The sequence below is a fragment of the Mesocricetus auratus genome, unplaced genomic scaffold, assembly GCF_017639785.1.
Source record: "Mesocricetus auratus isolate SY011 unplaced genomic scaffold, BCM_Maur_2.0 Super-Scaffold_100010, whole genome shotgun sequence".
Lineage (NCBI taxonomy): Eukaryota > Metazoa > Chordata > Mammalia > Rodentia > Cricetidae > Mesocricetus > Mesocricetus auratus.
Window position 1 is genome coordinate 49,859,484 of NW_024429194.1, and position 18,588 is coordinate 49,878,071.

General features: G+C 40.9%; 1 protein-coding gene across 4 annotated transcripts in view; it reads right to left on the bottom strand.

Annotated features, from left to right (window-relative positions):
• The window catches only part of Spats2l (spermatogenesis associated serine rich 2 like), a 174,474-nt gene that overhangs the window by 45,709 nt on the left and 110,177 nt on the right, over positions 1–18,588 (bottom strand). For all 4 annotated transcript variants that reach the window (XM_013121137.3, XM_013121136.3, XM_013121135.3 and 1 more), the window contains 2 exons: positions 2,549–2,758; positions 1,185–1,320 (listed from right to left, as the gene is read on the bottom strand). In XM_013121137.3, coding sequence (XP_012976591.1) covers positions 1,185–1,320; positions 2,549–2,758 — 346 coding nt within the window. The remainder of the gene's footprint in view (positions 1–1,184; positions 1,321–2,548; positions 2,759–18,588) is intronic.

Genomic DNA, 18,588 nt, shown 5'->3' on the forward strand with positions numbered 1-18,588 from the left:
TAGACTTAGAAGTAGATTTACCTGAATGAAGCTTCTGGTACACACACACACACATTCTCATTCTCATTCTCTCTCTCTCTCTCTCTCTCTCTCTCTCTCTCTCTCTCTCTCTCTCTCTCTCTCTCTCTGTCTGACTGTCTCAGCTATGAGATTCTCTTTTGTCTTTTCTCATTTGAAATGGAAAGAGTCTTAAGAGACGCTGAGTCTTCAGACAATGAGAAGATTTTTCCTATAACACTCTATATAACAATAAACATTTCACTCCAACCTGTACATAAATTAAACATCCTGGGCTCATTAAAACCAGCTGAAAGGAGGGAAGGGCAGCACCTAACTCACATCAGGATACTATTTTATTTTTTTGAAAGAAAGAAAACAGGTTTCTTTAGGACACTGGGAAGGGCAGTGAGCCAGGCAGTAATCAGAGTACCACTGTGACGGCTAACACTGTCAACGTGACATGATCTAGAATGGCTGAGGGGACAAACTTCTGGGCACATCTGTGACATATTAGACTAGATTAGCTGAGGCAAGAAGGCCACTGTATCTGTGGTCAGTGGGCTGGAGTCCTGGGCTGAGCTGAATAAAAAGAAGAGAGCAAGCTGACACAGACACAAGGTGGCCAGCTGCTTCGAGCTCCTGCTGCCATAGTCATGAACTCCTGTACCTCAAACTGTGGACCGAAACAGACCCTCGCTTCTATAGGTGACTTCTGTCACACTGATACAACTACCATGGCCTGTGTCAAGAATGGAGCTCTCTCACTAAGTTCACTGAGTAAGATGTTTCTCTTTGTTGGGGGAATTGAATGGTAATGATGGGAATATTTTTGATTTTTAAAAATCTGTCATGTGACTAGCCTTTCACAGATGCCGATACCATTTACATCCTGCCCCCTTCCTGCCTTTGATCAAGTTTTAGTCTATATCCTTGATATGTTATTAGACCCACTGCAAACTTCTGTGAATTATGATGTCTATCAGAATTCTTCTTATTGAAAGACTTTTTCTTATTATCCCCAAGACCTATTCTTTCCTGCCTGCAGAATTCACAGAAAGTCAGCCAGAGAGTGGTTCTCTGATGTTTATGCATGAAATAGACAACCTTTTCCATCTGATGTCTTTTACAGGCCATAGGGATAGCTTAGATGCTGTGAATTTATAGTTGTGGGTCGAATTACTCACCAGTTGTGTAACTCAGCAAAAGCTGCTTTGATCTTCTTCACAGAACTGTCCACTTCCTCTTTGATCATGACACGGTATCTAGTCAGAGAAACAGTGCAGCGCTGCAAATCCTTCACTGATTTCTCAATATTTGGGCCTAAAATTGATGCCAAGAAAAAAGATATTAGCATGACCATTTTATCTTTTATTTATGAGCTAAAAAAAATGAGGCCAGCAACCCCCAAACAGACCTGTATTTTGTTGTCTAGAGGAAAAAACACTGCTAAGAGGGAATGATTTGTCTAGCACTCCAGAATGTGCTAGACAAAACCCAGAGGGGGCTCTGGCTGTGCCATGTGGGGTACACCAGTCATTTTGCTCTTCAGGAAATGTCATAAACTGTAATATCTTCCAACCTAAAGGCCATTTGTGTGGCTGGCTACTCCTGTTAACACCACTGCATGTGGTTCAAAGCGAACAGAGACTTTGGTGCAGGAAAATGGCATAGAGTCTGGGAGAGGTACAAATAGGCTAGAGAGGACGGAGCATGAGTGCCAGGTATGCTGGCTCCTGACCATCATCCCGAGTCAGGCCTGGAATGACAGCAACAGTGTTAAAGCTGCTCTTTGGGTGCCCATCTCCCTGGATTTCCTGTAACTTGCACCAGGGTGGAGAGCCTGCAGGGCCAACAGGCTGTTCTTATCTCATCAAGAGGATGTTTCTTCTAAGAAAGAAATCTCTCTCAAGAAAATGCTCAAGAAAATGGAACTAGTGTGTCAAGCCAAAGCCAAGGAAACCAAATACAACTGAGGCTGAATTGGAAGGACATTAGTCTTGGAATCAGAAAAGGAAATGATTTAGCCATCCCATTCGTAAGGCTAGTTACTAGTCAAAACACCATGGCTTGAAAAATGGAAATCAAGTATGTCAAATAGAAAAACACCTCTCAGTGGTAGATTGTCTGAAGTTCTAGCACAGAACTGAGTTCACAGAGTGAAGACCATCTCTCAAGGAGGATCCATCAGGCTCTAGATCCATCTTCATCCACACAGGTCTGGACTTCGTATGCCCTGGAAGCACTAATTCACCACACTAACACTGCCCTCTACGCGACTAAGGTAAATGAACATCCATTCATTCACAGTGGGGCAGAGAAGGGGATGCAATTCCACTTTGATACTCCTAGACCTTTGACTGACATGGGAAGGACTGCATCTGCCTTCCTATTTCCCATCCAAGCGGCTCATAGGGGAAAAGATGAAGAAATTCAATTGCATGCACGGCACTCTTTGCTAAGCAGTATTTTCTGGAAAGTTCTGCCAGCCTGGCACTTTTATGTGTGTGCAGAATATGTTGAATCATTTGTGCAAAAGAAATCACTTTACCTCGTTTCTTTGCCAGATCATCTGGCTTTATTTCAAGATGAGCTGCGGGGGCAGCATTGGACTGAACAGGAGATGTTTTTGCCTTAGGCTTGCTTGGGTTGCAAGGCTGCCCAGCTGACCACTGTAGACCATCTGACCTCTCTGATGGTCCATGAATAGGTTTGGAGTTCCCATCTAAGGACATTTTCTGTTGCAGTAGTCTGTTGCCTTCTGTAGGAGAACACCAAAAAATGATTGTGAAAGGATAAAGTAAAAACAGGGACAGCAGAGTGATGGGGAATGGCGAGATTTCTGGTTTTATTTACAGGCTGGCAATAAAGTCTTTCACTGCAAAAATCTGAAGGAGCTGTTTTAATAGGATTCCCAGAGGAGCTGAGGCTATATGAGAAAGGGCCTCATATTTAGAGTCAGAAGTCTTGGGTTTGTGTGTGGGCTCTGGTAACTGCTTGTAGAGAAAGGTGGAGCAGCTGTTTAATATCTATGAGCCTTACTTTCCTCACTTGTAACTATCTAGCAAGGTTATTAACAGGCTTGCAGGAGATGAGTATGCTTCCCTATCTCCTCCCCCCCATTCCAGTAAAAGCTTAGGCATCCTTCGGTGTGAGTTCATATTGAAACCATAAAAATGTAACCCTCCCATCTCCATTAATGCTTTGTGGTATTTCATTCTGGATTAACGAAGGCAGAAAGAGTGATTGGAGATGCGGCAAGAATGAAGTGACAACAGGTAATATAACCATTTCATCTAATTTATGGGGGGGGATTAAATCAGGCAACATCATGGTAATAGCTCAACCATATTTAAAATCTAAGTGTTAGATTCTCTCAAGAGCTTTAATAGATGTGGCAATAAATTAGAAGCACATTGCTTTTCGGCATCTTCTAAAAAGGTAGGTTCGTATGTAGTTATTGCTGGTGTGAGTTAAATGGCATCTAAGGGCCTGAAAAGGAAATGTTATCACTCTTTAGAAAAAACAAACAAACAAAACAAAACAACAACAACAAACAGTGAGCCAGTGTGCTTCTGAAGGTCAGGTTCATGGAGAAAGCTGTGGTTTGTGCGCAGAGTGCATCTTGGTTTAGACGACTCCAAGGCTGAGCTTCCCAGTATCCTGGACAAGCTTGCAGCAATGTTTTCACCTATCTAGCTGGCTGTGGCTCATATGCATTCAGAGCACAGCCCTCTCTTTGAAGCCCAGCACCCCTCCCTTTCTGGGGCACTTACTTGCCCACCCCCTGCTTCTGCCCGCTCCTTGCTGCCTCCATATATTACATTTAACATTACACTCCTGTGTCTGTCTCTCACTGCCGCCTCGCTGAGGCTATGACCTCCTAGAGGGCAGACACTGAGTCAGATCCACTTTCTAAGTTCCAGTACTTGTGTCTGGTTCAATAGCTTTCCGTAGAGCTGTGATTGAGTTAAAGTACACTTAAAATGATTTCATGGGGAAAAAGAAGAAAAGACAGGAGGCACACCTTTCCCGACACTGTCACAAACATTACAAAGACCAGGGGGAAGTGTGAGAGAATGCAGTCTGGGTCCTAGACAATTTGATTTTAAGACATTAGCTCATTTATGATAAATATAATTGGACTCTAGTAGAATCCATCATTCATAACCTATATGTCAAGGAGCCTTCCCGAACAATGAAAACTTTACTGAAAGGGAAATTATAGTATACACTGAAATGTCCAGAATAGGTAGTGAACAAGTAGTAAACACTGAAAATAGATTTCTTGCAGTAATGGAATTGTTTTGAAGCAGTAATGTGTAATTTAATCCTTAGTTACACTAATGTGAAATTTCACTGTATGAATGACAGTGGTTGTCAAACTTCCATGTGAAATGACTCTCCCTTGGTACTGTTTACACAGCAATTTCCTAAGGACTGTCTCCAGAGCACCCGAGTCAGCAGTGGCCTAGAGTCCTGCATCCCAGGTGGGTCTGAAGGAGTGGAGACGGGTAGACATACATGATGATGACTTTATAAACATTTGTGTTGGAACAATGACTAAATCTAAACCGGTTCCCACTCATTCCCTTCCTAAATCACAGATGAAATTCAGTCTTGGTGAGCGATTATAAATTCAGAATTACAAATTTAGCATAGCAGAGTAAATTAGTTGCAGTCTTGGAAATTTGGGGATGGATAGCCTAATGGAAATAATGACCTTAGGTAGAGGAAAAAAATTATTCTGTTAAGATGCAAATTAATTTTAAACAGGAAGACAGGCATGTAAATAAACATGAGCTCATTAACCTGGAGCTAAAAATATTTTGTTTGTGCATTACAGAGTACTATGTGGGCTATTGATTCAGTTCACCACTCATCTTTCAAATATTTATTGAGAAATTTGAATAGCAATATTTTTGCTTTCTGAAAAATCATTATTGGGGGAATCATTGAACACTGGGAATATTTACAACTCCCAAAGACCACTTGGATCTGTCTGCAGACTGGCTAGGTAGATTTGTCTATAAATATGGCAGAACTCTGGAATTCTATCAGAGAGTTAGACAGTCACAACAGAATGATATTCATTTGGATCACACGTCCTGGACTTCTAGCAATACAATAATGGAAGTTATTTCCTAGAGACAGTGACTTTCCTTTAGCATCAGAAACACCATCAGGTCTCCCTCGGGAGGCCAGCTTTAAATTTCAACAGCTTCTACCTGACCAGAGTTGATTAACACATGTATACTGTCAATAAGATAGCCATCTCCCTACATGTGGCTACGGAATAACTAAAATGTGGCTGATCCAAACTCAGATGAGAAGTCCTATAAGAAGTAAACACTGTTTTTTTTAAATCTTGGCATAATATCTTTAAAAGATTCTTCAATAAATATAAAAATATTGAAACTAGAGAGCTCAGTGGTATAGTACTTGCCCAGAATATGCAAGGCCCCAGGTTGGATTTTTTTTCTTTTTTTGAGACAGGTGTGTAGCTTTGGCTGTCCTGGAACTCACTCTGTAGACCAGATTGACCTTGAACTCATAGAGATCTGCCTGCCTCTGCCTCCTGAATTCTGGGATTAAAGGAGTGTACCACCACTGCCTTGCCCCCTAGGTTGAATCTTTAGCAATGCAAAAAGTAAATAAATACTAATTGCATGTTGAAATGATCATATTTTAGATATATTAATTTAGATAATATATTATCCAATTGAAACCACCTTATACCTTTTAATGTGGCTACTAGAAAATATCAAGTTGCATATGTGCTTGCACTGTATTTCTACTGTAATTGTAAGGAGCATGAGAATGGTTTACTGTGTTCAGTCACTAATAATCTATAGTCTACTATGAGAGGGCATTTATTTTAGTCTCCACTTTCTACATGTGAAAGTGGTGACAGAGTGATGCTAATCTATAGTCTACTATAAGAGGGCATTTATTTTAGTCTCTACTTTCTACATGTGACAGAGTGATGCATGTCTTGCTTATTCAACATATGCTTGATATCTACTGCTACATGGTCAACACTGAATGAGTGAATGAGAAATATGCACCAAGGAACCAGCATTACTTCAGTGCTCTGCATATGTAGGGCCATTCCAATGATAGGGTCCCTAGTCAAATAGGAGTCTGTGGCTTTAATATTCATCGAGGGCTTGAGCCAGATTTGTGATATCTTGGAAAGAGATGTTATCTTTGGAAAGAGCCTATTTGCTCAGATTTCAGTTAAAAAATTGTACATATCTTTAGTTAATTCTTTTCCAGGTATTAACAATGGCTCCCAGAAACTTCTGTGGTTTTGAATTTCACAATTACCAGAACCCTTTTAAAACTGAAAATACTTAGCAGATCTTAATACAGCTAGTGCATGACTTATGGAGAATCATTTAGCTTTCTGATTCAAGTAGACTCAACAGACACTTCTCACAGAGTCCCTGATGTGCTATCTCTGACTTTCATATAGAACACAAGTAAGTCATCTCTCTGCCCTTGACACTGATACATGAAATGCAAAAAGCTAATAAAAGAATGGAAGAGCTTAGTGAGTCTGAGGTGACCTTCTTCCTCTAAATTGCCTTGGCAACACTGTCGGAAATCAGTTGACTATTTGCATGGGTTGGTTTCTGAACTCTATTTGATCCACTGGTGTAGCTATCTGTCCTCACTCACTATATCTATATAAGAAGTCCTAGTTTCAGATATGCTCTCCAGATTTGTCCTTTCCTTTTTAAAGATTATTGTCTTTATCATAAGTCCTTTGCATTCCAATATAAATTTAAGAATTAGCTTTCTCAATAAAGAATTTCAATTAAAAATCTGGCAGAATTTTAGTTGAATTTGTGCTCAATCTATAAGCCAAATTGAGAAAAAGCTGGCCTATTATCAATATTGAATCCTTTGATTCTTAAACATTACATATCTAATTGTTTATTTGAGCCTTTAAAAATTATCTTAATATTGTTTTAGTTTTGAGGTTTAAATATCAATGGTCAAATTTATTCCTAGGTATTTTAGACTTCCTATGCTTTGGTATGTAAGATTTAATTTTTTTTCAGTTCCCAAATGTTGGTTACTATAGTAAAATATGAAAATTCTAAGACACACACACACACACACACACACACACACACACACAGAGGCCCCCAGATCTTAGCACTTGGAACCCAGGATGTATAAAGTGAGTAACAGCCATCAAAATGAGAACAAAGACCTGATCCATTATAGTCAATAGTTCTGAGCAAGTCCCTAAATGTACTAACCTCGCCTTTTGGCTTCTGTAGTTCTGCTTCTGACTAACTGTTCTTGCTAGCTAAGGTGTGTCAACCCAGGATTTATTTTTTTGTGCTAAAATGCCCATCCTGAAAAACCTTTGGGACTGCACTCAGGTCCTGAACACTCTGTGTAGTCTCTGGAAGGCTACTACAGACTTTCTATTGACTCAAACCCATGTCCGAGTAGTTTTCTCTGGTGGACACCTCATAACAGATACCTCAAAAAAACACTAAACTTATATCTAGAGACTTGTTTTATGGCCTATTAATTGGTCTATTTTGATTAAAATGCCAGATATTCCTAAAATATTGGGTCCTACCAATCAAGTTAGATGGTAGTACCGAGTAAGCCTACATTCTTACTAATGTTTAATGTACTTGTCTCATCAATTAGCAAGATAATGGTATTAAAATCTATAACTATTATGGATTTGTCCTTCTTTAACTCTATCAATGCTGCTGCATAGATTTTGAAGCTCTATACTTAGGCTTGTGAACTCTAGCTGATATACTGACTTAGCGTGTTACTATGAAATGACTCTGTCAGCATTTCTTGTATGAGAATCTTCTTCCGCCCGTGGATCTCCTGCATTTAATTGTTTGCACAGCATAACTTTCCTATATCCTACTTATCTTTACCTTTTACAATAATTACATGTAGCTGCATTTTCTCATCTATTCTGCCACTATCTGCTTTTTCATTGAAATTTTAGTCCACTACTATTAAATAGTATTATTACATTGTATCTACCATTCTGAGGTTATCTTAGTTCAAAATTTTTTTTCAAATTAGAGATTGTTGTAAGGATTGCAAGATTGTATTACTGGTTTATCACAATATCCTTCCAATAAACATGTGTTTCTTCAGGAATAAGTTAAGAACCACACAAGAGCATAATTTTACTTGCCCACTTCTATCAATATGAACACATGGGTTTGCATTATAAGATTTTTCACCATATATGAACAACCGTGTATGTTTTAAATTTTCAAAGTCCTCTTTTCTCTAGTTTTCAGGTTTTTTTGTGTGTAAATTTGATGCACTCAGAAGAAGACTATAGGAAGTTGACAGGCAATTTAAACCTAACCTCCAGGAATGCAGTAAATATAGCAGCCCTAAAGTCATTATTTTAACCTATTAAAATTGTTTCAGAGTCTACCCCAAAGACGATATTTCAATAAAGCATATTATCTAATCATGCTTAAAGGCTGTGAGGTAGTTTTATCTGGAAAAATCGATCAACAAAGCATACCTTTGTTGTTATAAAATTAGGTTTAAAATTCCTAATGTCGATGTCACTTAAAGCAAAAAGTACTTAAGGAAATATAATTGCATTTTATGATGACTGGTAATAAAATTGATACTCCTTTGGCATCTGGTCATTCCGTTCTTTAATATTTATAACCAGAGAAATACAGGTGGAGATTACATTAAAGAAATAATCTGTTTTTAAAAAACAATGAGATTAATGTAAGCTTCCTGAACAGAAACATATTGAGAACTTAAGCTCACATATGCATTGTGTGCACATGTACACAAACACGGTCATACTTTTTAAACCCAATAATTACAGGAACCAGGAATAATCATAGAAGTTGTTCACTACAGTGTTGTTTCTAAAAGCAGAGACAAACTGAAAAAATCGACAGGGAAAACAAAAGCAGTTAAATTATGTGGCAAACTCATAAAAGTAATAACAGCCATTAAAATGTGATGAGACACGCTAATAACGTGGTGAGGCACATGATCTTATACAGTTAATACATGCTAATAAACATGGTCTTCCCCTCATCAGGGAAGCTTCCTCTTGTAGTGGACGGCTGTTAACACTGGAACTCACAACTTCTCAAAGAAAGAGAGTCAGTGACTATGGAGAGAGGTCATCTCTAAACGGACAGTTGGATATTACACTTCCAGCAAGGCTCAGGAAACACTGTGAAAGAGGAGGCCAAGTGATGGCAAGAGTCAAAGGTTGGGGAAGATTGCTTAGGAAACTGCACTCATGGACTCAGGGTACCTATGGTTCAGATCCCATCTCAACTGAAGTAGTATTGGCAACTGATGGCCCCTGGGGGAATGAGGGTCAGTGTTCTGCAATGCTGTGGGCATCACTAATTGGGCTCAGTGGGCTGGGTAAAAGAAGGCATAAAGTTAGAAGGGAGATGTAGGGGAGAAACTGAAGGACAACAGTTTGGAGCCACATTGTGTTTGGAGCTGGAGAGATGGCTCAGGCTCTGAGAGTACTTCTGGCTCTTAGAAAGGACCAGAATTCAGTTCCCAGCACCTACATTGGGTGGCTCACAACCGCCTGCGATTCCAGCTCCAGGGGAATCCAAAGCCCTCTGCTGGCCTCTGACAACACCTGCACTCAAATATATAAATCCAGACACAGATACACATACATCCACCTAATTATTTTAAGTGTTTAAATACATTGTACTCATATCAAATTATCAAATAATAAATTAAAATGAAAGAAAAATAGATAAGTGAGAAGCAGAATGTTAGAAGGTGGTTGCACTATAACAGAATCTCTTATCTGTTTGTGTTACCTGTTTGTTATATTCATAAATAAAAGATGAAATACCCTGGGAAAATTAACCTTAATAAATACTTAATGATATGATGTAATGCTCACATGTTCATGCTAAGTAAAGCAGATTACAGAAATTCACATGCTATGCAATTTTTTTTGTGAGGAGTCTTTGTATCTGTGCTTTAAAGTAATTTTGGAATGAAATTTAACAATGGTTGTTTGGGGGAGACAAAATTTATTTAATGGAATTTTCCAAATTTCCTCAATTAGGACAAAGTAATTTTAAATACAGAAACAAAAACTCTATAATTATCTCTAAAAGGCAAAAGATAACAACTTCAAATAAGACTACAGCAGGGCACAGCATCCAGAATACAGTGAACCTCAGACCTGAGAACAAGAAAAACTTAGTCTGTTCAAAGGAGTAAAACTTAGGCTGTGAAAAGAGTGCAGTATGTAGGAGGATCTGGGGGCGGGGAGAGGAGACTGGGGCTTCCTGAGAGAACTCTGTGGTAGTGAGAGAGAGCCAGGGTCGTCGTTCTGGTGGGAAGGGAGAGGTAGAGACAGTGAGAAACGGATTAATGCTGTGAATACCTGGGAATAAAAAGTCTGAGCAGGTCTTGCTGGTTGATTGACAATGGAGGATGGGTGCAGGTAAAAGGGAGCTGTCCCGAGTGCCACCTCGACTTCTCGCTTACGTGGATTATGAACTCAAAAAAGAGAACCACACTTAAAATGGAGATCATAGCTGTTTTGGAGCATGTCACTGAAGTGCTTTGAAATGTCAAAGTGAAAATATCAAATATGCCTCAAAGTTCAGAGAAGAGTATGGACTAGGAAGATGGGTGTGGGACACGCGGCATAACTACAGCCAGGGCATGTTCCAAATGATCTAAGCAGAGAGCTTATGGTTATATGATGGAGGACTTGGCCAGCCCAGCCTTGATGGGGTTTAAACAATCCAACAGCCAGGCAAAGAATGACCCTCAATGAAGCTGAGAAAAAGCAATAGAGACACAGGGAAAATAAGGGGGCTGTGTCATAGAAACCAAGATGAAAAAGACATGGTGGGTAAAGACAGAGGAGTAAACAATGCTACATCCACCGAAAGAAAGATAAAGGAAAGATCAAAGGTTGGCCAGATTCAGTAGCTGGGAGGCCACTGCAGAGAGTGGGAGCAGTGTCTTCTGAGAGATGGGCTGTAAACCACCACAAATAGGCTGATTAGTGAGGTGGCAGTGAGGAAATGAAGACAGCTGGTAAAAGGAACTCCTTTAAGACAGAAAAACAGTCTCGCGATGAAACCTCAGGCGCGTTCTTCCCGTTACAGCCACTGGCCAGCAACTAACAAGCATCATATTTTCTCCCATCTCTGCAGGACAGGGTGGCTAACAGATACAGTAACTTTGCAGGAGACATCAGAAGACAGGGGTTAATTCAGACATAATGTCAGTTCTGCCCTTTCAAAACTTCCTTAGCAAATGTGCACAGGCATTATTATTCCACCCAAATCCCATGAAACTGGAGTGGCTCGAAGGCCATTAAAAATGGCGGATGTTGTGACGGGCGACATGTATTAAAAGATAATAGATAATAACAATGGATCAAGCTGTCAAAGGTGGAAGACAGACATGTTAAATCAAACACACGCCACTGTCTTAGTTCCTTGCAAGACAAGTTCAACTCTCTTTGCATTTGACAGAGCAATTTAAAGCTTTGTTCAAAGAAAATCATAAAATTTTTCTTTTGAAACCCCTCCCTCTCTCTGTGTTTATTCTACCCAAGTCCTTCTGTAAATGAAGTCACCATTTCAAGGTTCTGAAGGTAGGATATTTAGAGCTGAGCAACAATGGAGTGTGATTTTGCTGGACAAAATACAATATGTTTTGCCAATGAAGAAGGGGAAACAGGGCTCTGGACACAGAGGTAGGTGAGGGCATCGGGTGTCCTGTGGCCTCAGATCACTACAGCCAGTGCTGTCTATGCCCATTTCTGCTCTAGACTACCCAGGGAAAGAAAGCAGAGATCCAAGTCAATGAGAGTATAACTGAAGGCCTCTCTTAAGATTCCCCGCGCATTCAGCCCCAGTGCTGCTGGAAGAGGCTAAGGCTGAGAAATACACATGTCTACATGGAAGTGAGCCAAGAACTCAGGTCCTAAAATAATAATTAAAGAGGAACATGAAAAATTATTACGTACTTTGAGATAGCAACAAAATGTATGTTTGTATAAGAGCACATAATCTCAGCACTATACAGAGTATTAGATCTTTAATTTTTCAAAGACAGCAAGAACCTATAGTGGCAATTACAAGGGCTTCTCTGAGACACTTACCAAGTGTAAACTAACAAACAACCAACACAAAACCTGCTTGTTGAGGCCATCATGACCTGGCAGGAGATACTGGAGTACCTGAATCTCAACTCAAACATCTCTTCTTTGGATGATTATGTCACAGTATGGCCTCATGTGAAGCCACCACACATCCACCATGCCTTCAGATAAGTGGGCTTCATGATTTTCAGAATCGCTAATCATCCTGGTGGCTAGGTTTTATGTTAGGTAATCATCTGTTTATTTTCCCTATGCAACAAAGTATGTGCTTAACATTCTTCTATTTTCCCTTCCCAACAAAGTACATGAACTCCATGGGAACAAATGCATGGCTGTCTGGTTGATCTTGGAACTAAAACACCCGGTATGCCTTAAACAGATTTTGCTCATTGAGTAAAGTGGTGGTACAGTGGCTTCCTCTCCGCCAGTTGCTGCACAGGGCACTCTATGTATTGCATTCATTACTCACCCAAACCTGGACAGTTAGATGTTTTTGCTATGCAGGGGAGTAAAATGAAACACAGAGCAGATAACTTTTCTATGGTCATATAGCCAGTACTTGAACAAGGCTGAGGTTTGAACCCAGGCATCTCCATTGCTAGGCACCCTGGTTCTTGCTCATGGTCTACAGTGTCACTGGAGAGCAGGTATTACTGAAACCCTAGACTACACAGATTTAGCATCACTATGAAAGTTCTGGGCTAGCAGCTTTCCTATTGATCTTTTCTAATGCCCTGGCCCAACACTGGGCTTAAGAGGAGCAGGAGAGATCATGTGGAGCTCCTGCCAATAGTAACATGACAAGAAACTCTGCTTGGAAACCCTATATGAACCTTGAGCCTCAAAACACAGAACTGTTCTGAGGTATTTATTGTTGTAGAAAATACAAAGGAGGGACAAACAACCACATTATAACACAAAAAAGTCCCTTTTTTTCTCCTTTAGTTGATTTCATACTGAGAAAGTGGAGGTAGTTCTGTGCTTGTGAGCCACTGGAGCTTGTGTTGTAAAGGGAAGGCGGATCCAGGGACTGGGACAGTCTGCAGGGCAGGTTACAGAGGTCAGCAAACACAGTAGGGAGCCCTCCATTTGTGACAAGCAGGAAAAGAAGATGTGGCTTCCCAAAATGCTTTGGGATAGGAAACTATAAAGGAAAGCTGCTGGTGGCCACAGTCCTGCTTTCCCTCCTCCTCGGGCATGTGTCCAGCTGGAGAAGGACAGAGAGGACTGTGGTTTCCTGTGCCGGCCCAAACACAGATAAGGCTTGAGAATCTGAGGCTCCTAAAACAGAGCAGGAGGAAGATTTGGGGATACTGGACCCTAAGGTGCTTTAGACATTTAGATTGGAGGCATTAGGGGGTAAAAATTACTATCTTTAGCTTTGCTTTTGATAAAAATAAACCCCGTCTACCCTTTGCTTGTCTTAGGATTTGAAAACAGGATGGTTTTGATTGGATTATGTAAAATATCTAATTTGAGCTGTTATTAAAAGTTCTGAAATACAGAAAGAGCTACTCTCAGGCTTAAAGCCTACTCTTCAAACTCCACACTACATGCTGACACGCAGCACTGTCCCAACTGACAGCGCCGTATTTACGGCCTAGAATGATGGGGCTCTGGGTGGCTATTTTTCATGTAGGAAGTCACACTAACACCCCTGAGCCACCTGCATATATCTTAAAGCTAACTTTTCCCCTACCAGAATAATGATTCTGTGTAAGACTTTTAAAAAAGAGAGATCCTGAATGTCAAGGTGTTATAAAAAGATAAAACACGCCTTGCATATGTCCATAGCCTGCTGCCCGGCGGGGCAGTCAAGCAGGCTTTGTCGAGCCAGTTTCATTACTAGAGAGCCTGATAAATGTGCCAGCACTAGTAGCCTGGAGATTTCTTTCAGGCTCATGCTGTGAATCCACTCAAGCACAGAATATCATTATATGGCTTTGTTACTATTAGTTTTTCTAATTTTTCAATTATACATTTAAAAAATTTATTTTTAGGAATTAGCAAGCTCATGGTATTAGCAATATTTCTTCACTGCAATTTAGATGGTCCTAACAGAGTCAAGTTTGCCAAACACAGAGGATCCCAGGTTTCCCCTACAGGGACAGGGTTTAAGGCTCCAACTCATCCTTCCTTCTCCTACTCAAAATTGGGCTCAGTATATACAAATTCTGTCGTTTACCTGTGATTTGTCTATTAGTGGGCTCAGGAATTCTGAGAGATGAACAAGCATCATAGAGTCATTTAACAGTTTTGGCATCAACTTTATGTTGGGTCTTTATTATCTTTGGAGGGTAAAGTCTAACCACTTACAAACTTATTTTAAAGTTTATGAGGTGCACTCTCACCCTGAACTCTTGGGGAAGGGTCTAGGCCCTGCCCTATATGAAATGACAGACTATGGACACCCCCATGGAGGGCCTCACCCTCCCTGGGGAAATGAGGGGATAACGGGAGGTGGTTGGGGGGGAGGGCACGGGAGGAGGGGAGGGAAAGGGAGAGGGACCTGGAACTGACTTGTGAAGCAACCTTGTTTCTTATCTAAATTTAAACTGGAAAATAAAATAAAAAAATTAATACCCCCAAAAAATTTATGATCATTAACACGTGAGATGCCAATGAAGTTAACAGCTAACCCAGAGGGGTTCTCTTCCTTTTACAAATACATCTAATGACCTTCCATTACTGTCACTCATTCTTCAGTAAAACACTTACATAAAACATAAAGATCTGTGCTAGGGGGGTGGGGCGCACGCCCATATTCTGAGCACTTGGGAGGCAGAGGCAGGTGGATCCAGGCTAGCCTGGTCTTCAAAGAGAGTTCCAGGACAATCTCCAAACCTACAGAAAAACCCTGTCTTGAAAAACCAACCAAAACAAACAAACAGACAGACAAATCATAGAGATTTGTAAGGAAGCAATGACATGAACAATATCTTCAGGCTAAGACTCAAAAGAACCAAAGGGATATGGGATGCCTTTTGTATGCTCAGGAATTCTTCACAGAAAGCCTCACACTAGTGCTTATCAAGTCCCCTTGCACAGAGGACAGTCTCGGTTGGAGCGTTAACTGTGAAGGCGGCTACCCAGGGTGAAGGGCTTCTGCCTTGCATTTGCTCCAATTACTTGACAGGCTTACTGAAACTGTGTTAGGACAGAGGCATAAATTACGGATAAATGAGCAAATATATGTGCTAGGCTTTTAGTTTATGATTGATATCAAAACAGCAACTTGAGTAATTAGATTTTGAGGGTAATTCGTGTGAAAGCAATAACAAGTGAAGTTGGGGATCTGCCATTTGATTATTTAATTTCTTTCTCCTGTCCTGACTATAAATCAAAAACATTTTAAAAACTGAATTAAAAATTCCTGGAGAATTTGGATTCAAAATGAACTAGGTTATGCTCACTGCAGTCACTGGTTTTAAGGAAGTGTCATGCAGTCGATAAGGATGATTGACCACAGCTCTATGAATGGTGTTTGTAGGAGATGGGAAGAAAATTGAGGCTGGATGAGCAATTTAAAGATGTACCAGTGTGACACAGTGTCATGACCTAGTGTCTCCTCACCATACTCCTCATTTGGCCCATACCATCATTGGGTTTGTTTGTATTTTGGCCTCTTCCACTAGACTGAAACCCTAGGCAGGGATATGTTGTAGAATAGTCTTTTTGTACACTGTGAATATGCATCACTCTGGTTGGTTTAATAAAAAGATGAACAGCCAGTAGATAGGCAGTATTTTGTGCAACAGGGGAGGTTGGGAAGAAGAAGGGTGGAGACACCAGGACACACAGAGTGAGAAGCATGGACTTTAAAGAGTAAAGGTAACAGAGCCACTTTAAAGAACATAGATTAAAAGTCATGGGTCAACTTAAGTTATAAAACTAGTTAGAAACAAGTCTAAGCTTTCATAATGAATAATGTCTTCATGTGGTTATTTGGGAGCTGGCAGGTGGGACAGAGAAATACTATTGAGATAATACCTTACTCATCTCTGGCTTGTCACAGGACAGCAATGCCCATACCATCAGGAGGGATACAATGGATGAGGGTGCTACTCAAAATTCTCCTCACCATTTCTCAACCTTCCCCATCTTTCCCATCACCTTGTCCCTAGACATTTCCATGCCCAGCCATCTATGGCATCCCAATTGCTCAGATGGAAGCAACATTTCTGCTCTCCAAATCTGAAGTTCATTGTGTGCCCACAGCCTTTGATACAACAAATTCATAGAGTGAGTCCCACAGAGCCTACCTCACAGGTATCCTTCTCAGAATCTACCAGGCATCTGGTACTCCACTAAGAGTCTCCCATGAGTGGCCCATCCTAGGCTTCTGGGTGTTGGCTTTGGCACCCAGAACCCAATCAGACTGCATCTGTATTCTCCTGGGTTTTACAGACAGCTATCAACTTATTGACACTTCCTTCACATGGTAAGTATAAAGAAATACCGGCCACAATATCCAGATGGACATTACCTTTTCTGTCTTAAGCACAAAGTGACTTATTGTAGGTGTGAACATCTAGCCACTTTATAAGGTTCCCTAGTTCACCTGGTCAAAAAGGTCTGAAATCCTTATTAACATTTTTTTCTAGGCAGGTTTCATCACGTGTATATTTTATTTTTAGGATTTGTTATAGCCATGGGGTAGTGGCCATTTTATTATTGTGAACTATGATTTTAATTGGTCCCTGAAAATGCTAGAAAGTTAATTCCTAACACTGAATGCTGGGAAGCAGGCCTTTATGAGGTGATTGGGTCATGAGGATGTTATGCTTCTGACAAGATTATAGTTGTTACAGCAGTGGATTCGTAGTCTATCCCCCTCAACTCTCCCATCTCTTCTTTTCCAGTGGTTGATTTCCCAGCCTCTAGAACACTGAGCCAAATAAGCTCCTATTTTTTGTAATCTCCTGTCTATGGTGTTCTGTATTGCAGCAGTAGGAAACAAACCAAAGCAGTTTCCTTTTCTTTTCTTTTCTTTTTTTTTTTTTTTGAGACAGGGTTACTTTGTATTGCTTTGGAGGCTGTCCTGGAACTTGCTCTGGAGACCAGGCTAGCCTCGAACTCACAGAGATCCACCTGCCTCTGCCTCCTGAGTGCTGGTATTAAAGGCATGTGCCACCAACACCAGATTACTTATATTACAAAAAAGAAACAGGGCAGTAGAGAAGAAATGGTGTACCAAAGATAGACAGTGTATTGAGTAGCCTTCTTTCATGACCACAATATGGGGACTGGCTCGCCTACACTTCTACTAATGGGGTTGACTCTATTGTGTCGCCCACAGGAGATGTAGGGCCTGCTCTTCTGAGTGCTGCAGAGGGCAGGGGCAGCTCTCCTGCCCTTCTGACCTCAGGGCCAGCTCTCCAACCTGCCTCAGACACTGATGAGAGTGATGCTGATGGGCCGGGGTGGGGGAGTATCCATAAGGGGGCATCTCTCCCCTGCCTCGCCACCACATGACAGATGAGTAATAGGGACAATTCTCCCATACTCACAACTCTGGGGCTGGATCACCCACACCTTGGTCAACAGGATTGGCTCTATCATGCTGTCCAGGTCAAGAAGAATTCTAGTGAGGGCCCAGCATCAATAGGGTAGCAGAAACCAGAGGCCTTGAACTAGACCAATGACTTCGAAATGGATACTTCCAAGTAGAGATGTATGGACAAAAGGGTTTACTGTGTGACTCACTGTGCCACACTACAGCTTGCATGATGAGTTTTTTTCCTTTATTTTTTTCTTTTTTCTCTTAAATGTTATTGGGGGGGTGGTACCACAAGGCAGAGGGTGGATACAAAGGGATGGGAAATGAATGGTATCCAGACGCATGATGAGATAGACACAAAGAATAAATAAAAAGAAATTTAAAAAAGAATTAGCCTTCTGGGACTGGTGAGATAACCCAGAGGGTAGGAATACCTCTTGTGCAAACATGAAGACCTGAGTTTAAGTCCCCAGGTCCTAAGGGAACAGCTAAACATTGCTGTGTGCATGTATAATCTCTGTGCACAGTGGGCCGACTGGAGGGTCTCTGGGGCTTGCTGCTGGCAGTCTACCTTGAGGTCTCTAAGGAACAGGTAGAGAGTTTTACAGCAAGAGACTCCTTACGACCTCCTCTGGCCTTCATACTGGCGTACATGCCTGCACACACACGTGCAGATCATATACACACAAGTAGACTTCTGAAGTTAGTTTATAGCTGCAGCATACATGTTAATCCATATATTAATACCCTGAATTTTTCAGTCCACCGTATGAAAGGAGATAAACTGGCCCAAGGAAAGAATTTAGTACCATTTTCTCTTGTCATAAATTGTCTTTTCCCTTTCCTGGGGGAAGTATCTCTTCAAGCTAGCACTGTCTAGTCCCCCAAGATCCTAATACAGAATAGCTCTGAGGGACTGGGAGTTAGACAGATA